Source organism: Dermacentor albipictus, chromosome 7 (genome assembly GCF_038994185.2).
Source record: "Dermacentor albipictus isolate Rhodes 1998 colony chromosome 7, USDA_Dalb.pri_finalv2, whole genome shotgun sequence".
NCBI lineage: Eukaryota > Metazoa > Arthropoda > Arachnida > Ixodida > Ixodidae > Dermacentor > Dermacentor albipictus.
In genome coordinates, this window is record NC_091827.1 from 49,834,750 (window position 1) to 49,844,960 (window position 10,211).

The 10,211-nt window shown below is 43.0% G+C and overlaps 1 protein-coding gene and 1 long non-coding RNA gene across 3 annotated transcripts in view; both read right to left on the bottom strand.

Moving 5' to 3' along the window:
- The window catches only part of LOC135910113 (uncharacterized), a 59,687-nt gene extending 58,745 nt beyond the window's left edge, over nucleotides 1-942 (bottom strand). For both annotated transcript variants that reach the window (XM_065442150.2, XM_065442151.2), the window contains exon 1: nucleotides 833-942. In XM_065442150.2, the coding sequence (XP_065298222.2) occupies nucleotides 833-908 (76 nt within the window). In that variant the 5' untranslated portion in view covers nucleotides 909-942. The remainder of the gene's footprint in view (nucleotides 1-832) is intronic.
- Nucleotides 943-7,209: 6,267 nt separating this feature from the next.
- LOC135910141 (uncharacterized) lies at nucleotides 7,210-9,946 on the bottom strand. Its single transcript, XR_010566922.1, has 3 exons — nucleotides 9,850-9,946; nucleotides 8,147-8,200; nucleotides 7,210-7,230 (listed from the first exon to the last, which is right to left on the bottom strand). It is a non-coding gene; the product is annotated as an uncharacterized lncRNA (long non-coding RNA).
- Between the last annotated feature and the right edge of the window lie 265 nt (nucleotides 9,947-10,211).

Consider the following 10,211-nt stretch of genomic DNA (forward strand, 5'->3'; position numbering starts at 1 on the left):
TACGCGTGGGGCAATTTGCCACTTACGCTGGCGGCCATATTTTCTTGGGCATTAGCACCGCCTCACTGGAGTGCAGCGGATGCGGAATATGGCGCGTGCGGTAAAATGGATCTGCGGCCACAACATTCAGCGCTTTGGAAGCTATGGGGACCACTGACCTTGTAAAGCCTTTTTGTAAATCCAGCCGCTCTGTAGGTGAGCTAAAGCTTAGAGCCGGCTATGGCTGCAAACCACTTGGCTTTGTACTCTCGAGCCAGGTTGTACGCACGCGATCATATTGCTTTTACGTTCTTTTATTTAAAACAAGGCGTTCACGAGCATCTTCGTTTACACCAAAATTTATCAAGTAGCCCAATGACTTGCAAAAGAAATGCACACAGGAGGAGAATCACGATATGCACAGTAGCGAGTCCCTGGCACGAGAAACAGATAAGTATGGAGAGCACTCCAGACTGTAAGGAAATTTCGCCACGTCACTGGCATTTTTAGTGCTTCAGGACCGCTAGCCAGAGTTGCGCGGGTTCGATAAACCTCGCGGCCCACGTGGCAGCAGCCGCACCTAAGGTAGCGCTCACGAAGCTGGCATAGGCTGGCAGAGAGAGTAGGTGCTACCAAATTATGCCTGCGGTATGCTTAAAGAATAGTTACTATAAGTTCGGTGCAAGTTGCGGAGGTAACTACGCTTATTAACTCCCTATGCTGTCTTATTGACAAATTTCAAAAACGGTATGACGAGGCCAGGGAAAGCAATGATGAATACGGCAGTTGTTCTCTAGTTTTATAAAACTTGAACAAAATATAAAGCAAAAAAGAAAGAGTCTGGCAAACTCACCGGAAGAGCCAGCGAACACGACGAAGTACACAAGTGCGCCAAGCAGCAACAATAGACAAATTGCAATTAAAATCATCCCCTTCTTGGAACCGCTCTCTTGACCACCACCCCTAAGAAAGAGAGAAAGAGAGGGAAAAAGATGGTGAGCGCAAATAGAAACCAAAGAACAACGTCACTTCTGAGATTACTTCGTTTCATTGGACTTTCGGGTGGAAACGGTTAAAAACGATGTCCCCAATCTCTACTCAACATTGCCAAAAGCTTGATCTGCATTCAGAAAATACTCTGAAGGCTCATTCACACCGGCGACTGAAAGCGGTCGGGCAACCAAGTTGGTCGCAGAGCGACCAGTCGCAATTTGTTCCAAATGAAACACGCTCATTCTGGGCCAGTCACTCGCTGCTCGATTCTTCCGTCGCGCGACCGCAGTCACAAAACTACCGAGCCAATCGCATGCGCAAGAACAGGACCCTTGTATGCGCTGATACATATTCCACGAGGCGATGCAACTGTGATCGGATGGCGAATGGACTATCGCATTTGCCGGCAAGAGCGTCGACCGCCGCCTATAAGATCGCTTTTTGGCCGCCAGTCGCAAATGGTCGCGCGACCTCTCCAAGTCGGTGATGTGAATGAGCTAAGTGTTACGCTTCTATCGCTTAGAATCAGTACTCTCCAGCCTAACCTGCTGCCGAACATATCGCTAGTGAAGCCGGTCAGCGAATGACAAAGATCGCTTCCGTACGACAAGCTTCTGGTCGGACGCGGAGTCAGCAATTAAGGTGGCTCTGCTTCGACGCAGAGTCGAAAAGGCGGCTCGATAAACTTTTCCCAGCCGGTCCACGAAATAACAACAGGATGTGTAACATCCGTATGTGTTACGAAACATCGCACTTGGATGTCAGTCAAGAACATCGCTTCGTGATAAGCTGAAGCTAATCTCGAAAGCATGCACTGGGCCTAAAATGGCGTCAATGCTTTTGGTCATCTCTGCTTTAATTCTCACGCGCGGACGTATTCTCTTCGTGTTTTTTTTACGGTTCACGTTGTTCTTAATGGACCTGTGCATTCTTCTCGACGTTCCAATTCACAATGTATACCAATTCACAATTTCCGGAGCACTTATGTATCGTAAGGGTTGAAATGATGTCGCTTGCTTGAATGGGCACCAAGAGAAATACTGAATTTATGCAGACAGATTAATGTTTCTTTTTTGAAAACTCGCAAGTGATGAAATTCTTCATCAGTGCCAGTTATGATAACAATTTTGGAACTGACTTCCAAGTGTTTAACAGATTGTTGCGACATTATGACGAGACTGCAACATTCATGGGCATCTTTACTTCTGTTTTCTCAACGTAGATCTTTGAATCAATAGTTGAATGCTCACTCTATGCCTTTCTTGTTAAGTCTTTGTTTCCCCGTCGTTATAATATGTATTCACTAGTGTGCAACCAACTCGCGACGCAAGAAACCTTATTTTTTTTTATTTTCCCACGATAACCTCAGCCATGCTGTGTCTGTGTAACTTTGTAGCTGAGGAGTATTTTCTCATATGGAGGCTTTCCCGGATAAAATTCTCAAACCTATCAATTGACTCCCTCGCTTTTTGTAGAATGCAATATATATATATATATATATATATATATATATATATTGCATTCTACATTCATTGCATTCTACATTATTGCATTATTGCATTCTACATTCTACATTCTATATATATATATATATATATATATATATATATATATATATATATATATATATATATACGGGGTTCCCCCAGTAAAAAAAAAAGTTATATTTACACTAGCTTGGGAGCGGCCATCTTAATACATGGTAACGAATAAGCCGTTGTTCTTGGCTTGAACTGCAAAAAAATTTATTAGGTTTCTTGCGAAAAAAAGAAGAAAAAATGCGACACCTACTGTAGGTGCAAGACCTTTAGTTTAGACCATCACTTTCTCAACCAAAAATGTTGGGAACGGCGAAATTCAACAGAACCGTAGCATGTAGCTTAACTCTAATTAGGCGAGAAAGTTGGAATCACAATGGCGCAAATCGTCCCTATTGAGACACTTAAAGTAGACGAAATCGCAATATACTATACGCCAGTCTAATATATACCACTGTTACCTAATTGGGACTATATCCAAAACTCTCCTGAAGGCTGTGGCAATTTTGTGTAAGCTGTAAACTCATAACACATTTTTCCACCACAGATGTTCTAACTGATGCAATTTACGCAGCTGCGATGTGGCATTCTGTTACGGTGTTATAATTTCTAAATTTGGTGGTCGAATTTTTTATGCTTAGCGATTTCTGGTAATTTCTTAAAAATAATAGGTACTGGATACAAATTTGCTCTTATACAGTAGTTAGGAAGGAGCTTTTTTTTTTCCTTTCTTCAAGCAAATGAACATTGAAATTGGTTCGGTGGTTTTCTGTATATAACAGGAGCATTTTCGCGTTTCGCGTGCATTTGAATGATAAAACTGGATTTTGGACTGAGCAACAACTATAGCTTGGGAGCGCCTATCTATGAACACGGGAACGGAGAAATCGTTTTTCTCTGCAACAACTGCGCTAATTTTGATGAGGTTTGGTGCATTAAAAAAAATTGAGTTGAAATAGAGTGACTGCAAGAAGTAAAATGTTATTCAGACCGTTACTTCGTTTTGAAAAATTTCTGATCACAGAAAAAAATGAAAGACTCTTACAGATGAGTTACAGATAGTGTTTTAATTCTTTTTAAGACTACCAATCTTAATAACTTGTACTACGTAAATTCCGTGCTCAAAATTGTATTCTTCCTAGAGTCAATAAAACACAAATCGCTCTCAATTTTATGAAAATCAGGCAAGTCGTTGTCTCGTAAAAGCAATGTTCCTGCGTTTCCCGTGAATTTCAGTACAAGAAATAATAGATGGCCCTGAGCTCGAGTCTAGAGCACCGTGCGTCAACATACGCAACAGGTGCACATGGTGTCCAAAGCGTGCTGTGCATGACGTATTTCCGGCTCCGCGACTGCTTCCGGCGCATGCAGCTAGCAGAAACATGGCCTTCGAGGTTAGCTTCTGTTGCTCAGAGACATCCGTGGTTGAAGCATGTTTTTATCGAGGATCTTTAATGGAAAAGCATCAGTAGTCATCGTAATGCTTTCGTCGTAAGCGATTCCTTATTGTGAGTAGAGTGCGATCAAAACTGCTCGGCTTCACATTTGCGAATACATTGTAGGCAATAAAGCACTGTCGTTGAAAAGGCATAATCAGGAAGTTGTGGAATACATGATTGATTATTGGGTATTCTTCATAGCAGGCATGCCCATCACTTCATATATTTAGGCAGTGCTGGGAGAATTCATTTGTGTAGGCCCCGTATTCAAGTACCACATATTGTGTTCCAAATGCCTGTTCCTCTCTGTACTATTATACTATAATTAGACTATATGATACTATTATACAGCACTTTAAGTTAGTGAAAGTGGAAAAGAAAAACATACAAACAAGTGCAATTCCTTCGTGCCTTAGCTTAAAAGCAGCTGATATTATTATCCTTTGGGATAAAAATAAACCGTTGGCATGAGGCAAGAAATTTGCTAGTGAGTAACTTGCAGAACAGGTGACCAGTAAAAGAGTGCCTATCGCGAGTAGGTAAACTAAGTGAGCGGTGATGGGCAGGAGGGTAGGGTGGGGAAGTTTATATGGTGTGATGGTGAGGAGTACCCACGCTTATGCCAGTTGATTTATTTATTAGTTACTCCAGCGAAAAAGTGGCGTGTCAGGGACATTCCATTTTTAGCTACGTCCTGTGCTCAAATAATTCTTTTCTCGCATTTCATGTAAAAGCGAAGTCATGCATGCAGAAAAATGACCATACTTACTGGGTCGTGCCTGGCAATAAAAGATTATAGAGAATTATTTGACTCTCGCGGTTTCCCCATCCATTTCAGCGTAACTCGCGTCCCTATTTGGGCCAGCGTTACACAAGCTGCAATTAATTGGTAAAGGGAAACTTTAAGCAGGAAATAGAAAAGCCAATTATTTGGGTTGGTTACTCTTTCCTGTTATTTGTAATGCGTTTCTTTTGCTTAGAGCACCGCAATTTTAACGAACGGGGCGCACAATAACCGGTTCACAACGGCAAAAACACAGTAAATTTGACATCAGATACGGTCATACACAATATAAAATCCGGTTTTCATATCTTTAAAGGTGGCGACAAAAAATTGTTTGATATGTATCCCCGTAAGACGCCGTATTAAAAACACCGTGTCTATGCGATGTCATTAGACATAAAACTTGCAAAGGTTTTTCTAATTCTTTTAAGAGCTTATAGATTACAGTGTCGAGATTCAGAAACCTCACTTTACAAGGGCTACTGAACACACAGTCTCGAGAGTTGAACGCTTGTTGCACATTCTCCAAATTGTGCTACATACTCTTACGCACTGTCTCACACGTTTCGACGAAGAACCGTAATTTGAGGCCGGCACTAAACACATACCCACATATGAGCGAAAGTTGTTTTGCATTTGCATTTACACGCACATAATCTAAATGCAGAATGTAGGAATAAACGACACCCGAGTGCATTAACACGGCAAGGCCTTTTTTGCATGTACTTAGCATGCACTAACGGTATACTGAAAACAAGACAGACGTTCACGGTGAGATGGATACTGAGGCATCGTATGTGGACTAGCATGTGATGTCACCGGAGTCAGCGTTTCTCCAAGGTCACGTGTCGTCGTCAGTTTGTGCCCTGACAAAGGCTCGCGGAAACGCTGGCTCTGCCGGCATTCCTTACTCGATAAACTGTGAATCACTAACACTAAACTATAGGTTTAACACAGCTTTTACTGCCGCCTTCTCACTATTGCTTCTACGAGAATGCATGAATCGACAATACTGTTATCACTGTCCGCAGCTATGACGACACAAATTTAGTTCTTTGTTGTAGTCGTTTCGTATTTTCCTCCCTAGAGGGTGACTGCTGTTCTCTCAGGTATTGCGTTTTTGTTGTTACATCTCCTTTTTTGCTATTGCTCACCCCCATCCCCCCTCCGCCCGTTATGCAAGACTTTGTAAAGGTGTCTTGACATTGAAATAAATATGATGATAATAACAATGGTTATGAAGATGATGATGAATTACTTTCGTTGCAATGCTTAACCCAGGTGTATGAGATTCTCTTTTTTTTCAATAGCAGGGAACAGCAGGAAATGTATACTTCCTGGAACCTTCTTTTTCTAAGCTCGGGAAAGATTACTTTAATCCATTAATCTGCACTATGAAACGCAATGAACGAGAAAAATGAGTTCAACAATAAAAGCGTCGATATGATAGCATCCACCTAGTTAATAGAGGGGTGAAATAGATGCGAAAGGGATATTCTTGAAACCTTGTGTTTGTTTCTCTGCCTATCCGCTTACATAGCAAACAATATAACATAATATAGCTCATAACAAAGCATGGATAAAGGACTTGCACACCAGCATGTACCAGCAAATGACAAAGACAGCAATTATGCCATACGGTTGCTTCAGCAAGCAAATGTCTTAACTGTTTACCCGAAGTATTACGAAAGCTTTTACTGCAGTCTAACTTCGCAAGAAGAGCGTCGACTATGTGGTCATCGTATTGTCCAGAATCCATAATCCACTTTATTTCCAACACACTAGTTGGGGGCCCCCAGGCAAAAAGCTGTCGCAGACAGTTTGACGGGACCTGGGGGCCTACAGAGAGCAGCATGGAGTGGATTTCACAAATTCGAACAATTCTAAATACATTCAGGCATTATGAAGAAGAAATGAACTTGTTTAATACAGATGCAGCATACAAAGTGGACACCATCACAGAATGCATAAACAGTGCAGTGCAGCCAGGGTAACACACATTGTAAATCTAAAGTCCGTATCCTGGAGCTGGTTATTTCATAAACATGGTCACGCTGGTCCACCTGTCATTTTGACTGATTAGCATTGTATGGCGGGTATATATACACTATTCATTGTCCCTAATATATCGTTTGATTTCAATCGCTGCACAACGCAGCATTTTATGGCTATCGGTATATAGCAGGTCAGCGGTTTCTTTCATGTTGCGGGGACGCAGTATTAGTTTTTTCTAACCTAAGAATCCGCTGTGAACTAATTTCGATTTCTAATAGCGGCAGCATTTTCGCGATAGGATTCAGCTATATGGAAAATGAAAGACACGCATGGAAGGGGCAAAAGCAGCTTTGTGAGCATATCTTAGTAATTGTGTGCTGACACGTGTGAGGGGGGAAGTGTACGATAGGTATCTTGCGTATACTTAGCTTTGTTTAACGGATACCTATATATATGCATTTATAGAGGAAGATCGCCGACTTACCGTCCGTGGTCGACGATTCTGAAACAAAAGGAAGAAAAAAAAAGGCCGGAAATTGATATGAAGAAAATGGAAATGACATTATCGCAGAAAATGCATACCGTTGGATTAAAATAATTTCGTCACGTCGAGATTTTTTCCCCACCCGCTCTCGCCTTTGGCTGTGCTCGTTCGTTCGGTTACGCCGTAAGACAACGCCGACGCTTGCTGCAGGAACTGGCGCCTAAGGGCTGCGCTCTAACTATACTAACTATTGGGTTTCTGCAACGTGTTTTGTATGACCACGTGCCTATCCGGCAAATGAGCAAGACGTCAAAGCCACATCATGTGACCCACGTGATCGTCGCTACCGAGGAATACACCTGCGTCCGGGATAGACCCACTTTTCTTTTTACGTGATACCGGGGACCAGCCCAGTATCCTTCGCAATACATCAAAGACCGGCTGGATTTACTAGCCAACAAGCCGTGCGAGCAGACACGCGGAAGACCGTGAAAGAATGCACAGAAAGTTTCGCTTTACTAATGAAACGATGCACTTGAGATAGATGTCTTTTTGCTTTGCACTGAGGTTGTCTAGGTGTCGGAAGCTTCATGGTTGGCAATTAAGGAGACCCCCCTTTCCTTTCACTTGTCTTTTCCTTGGTGTTTTGTACAAACACATGTACAAACATGTACAAGCTAGTCCAACAGCAAGTTTTATAAAGTCTAGGCATCACTTGTTGTTTTATTGCGTAATTCTATCAAGAACAGAACTGGTCACCCGGGCCTATTTCTAGTCGTAGTAGAAACGGGGATACACTTGAGTCGATTAAATACATTCGTCCTGGCCTTTGTGTGTTCTACTGGACAAGACAGCAGCAGCAACATCAGCTACGACCAGCAAAGTGTGGGATGGTTCACCAGCTTTGCTGCTTATAGAGCGATCGGTGACTTACCCATCCCTGACATCCCTGACGTCCCTGACATCTCGGACATCGCTGACTCGTCCCCTAGAAAAGAAAATTTGACAGCTAAGTTACCGTCATCAATTAAAACTCCACCTTATTCCATCTTACCCCACTTTATTCTATCTTGCTCCATAGTTTGTACCAACCTTAATCACTTCAATATACTTTACTCCATGTTAATCCACTTAATTCCACCTTAATGCGCTTTAAATCACCTTAATTCACTTTACTTCATCATGGTATTTCCAGAGAGCTGCAGAAGGTGCTGCGCCGGGAACGTGCCGTCATCAATTGGTCACGTGGGTTTTGGTACTATCCGATGGTAACGCCGGACACCGGACGCCGGATTTTTCGCTTCATGGGGCATAATAAGGTTATCGCCCTAAATGAAGCGGCAAATGCGAGAGAATAGGGAAACTTGTCCACTCGGTGAGGCGTTCATGTTGGACGAACAACACAAACATAAGCAAAGTTGAAGGAAGTAAAAAGACGAACGTTCGTGCTTGCACCGTGCACTGCGTCCTTGAACTGCGTTTGCGCTGTCTTTCCACAACGCTCTTCAGATTATATGCGTGCACGTAGCAAGAGAGGGCATCATAGGCAAGAGCACTGGTGAAAATGGTGTGACATTTAAACTTGTCACATAAATCCTGAGACACTTCAGTTTCGACTCCAGTAGGCGGCAAATTTGGGCAACAGGTGATAAGTGACTTAGCGAAATAAGTTGGAACGCGGAGATCTCAGTGTTTGCTCTCGGTGCGCGTATGTCGTAATAGCGGGTTCACTTCTTTCCCTGTTTCTGCCGTTGTTTCACGTCAGGCGTATAAGTGGCCCTAAGGTGCCTTCCAAAAGTATGCTGGAAATGTGATTCATCTACGCATACTTGACGTTACTGAGATTTCACGGACGGTGTGGTTATTTTTCACTTTAACAAAAGTTTATTAAGAATTAAAAACTCTTTATTTGTATTACTGCAGTGCCCTTTGAATGAGACTGAAGGCGCAAGAAAGGTCGTAAAATTAATTTTTTTCGAAAACAGAAATAAATGATGCCGAGAAGACACATGGGCGTACGATAGTATATGAAGTTCCAGTTCTACTTACGCATCCATAAGTGGCCGCATTATTGAGCTACAGTGTTCTGCGTACACGTACTAAAGTCATCCATTTCGTTTTGGACAAGGCAACCTTCTGGTTGGTGCGACGGTGGGATTTACTCGGGCGAACAACGTGTGCCAAAGTGTGAGGTGCCACAAGGCACCTAACGCTTTAGCGTTTTGGTAAAGAGATCAATATGATATTTCATGGAACTTCACGACAGAAGGCCAAGCGTTAGCCATTAGGTAGGCCTTGAAGTGTTGAGGTTCGCGCTTAACTTTCACAATCCGGGTTTATTTATGGCTTGATGAAATCTTGGTAATGAGAATTTTTCATATTTTCGCCCCCATCGGAACATGGCCTCTTCACCGGAAATTGCATGCTCTAAGTTTTCCTGGGGCCGAAGAACGCCACGCAAGAACTGAGTCGCCAGGGCAGTTGCATTTGCAGCGGAGAATTCAACCTCGCTCGAAACTAATTTCTTTTTTTTTTTTCTGCACGGGCATTTGGTCCACAGATCAACGTCAACAGGTTCGCGATGCTATTGCCTGGAAAGGAACGATGAAGCTTCCGAGTTGAAGCCAGATCGCTTACCCATGGTGGCTGTTGGTCGCCGGGCCTGAAATGTATGGCGCGTGGAACGCGGGCACGGTTGCCGCTACCGATGCTGATGACCTCAACCATAGCCACATACCCACTGAGGGCAAATGCCAAGGAATCGCGGGAAGCAGGCAAAACGCATTATCGCTGCTGACTGTCAGCGCCAAGTGAAAAACTAATATCAATGGTGTTATACAGATCGAGCGAGCGGTGTGCTTAAATTGTTCGAATGGAAGAAACTGTCGAAAATTGGGAGGTTCTCGTGCGACGAGTGCGAGACATTTCTTTTTAGGCTTCCATGTGGCGCCTGATCATGTCGCTCTTTCATTCTTTTTATTCTGTACCTCCATGTCATT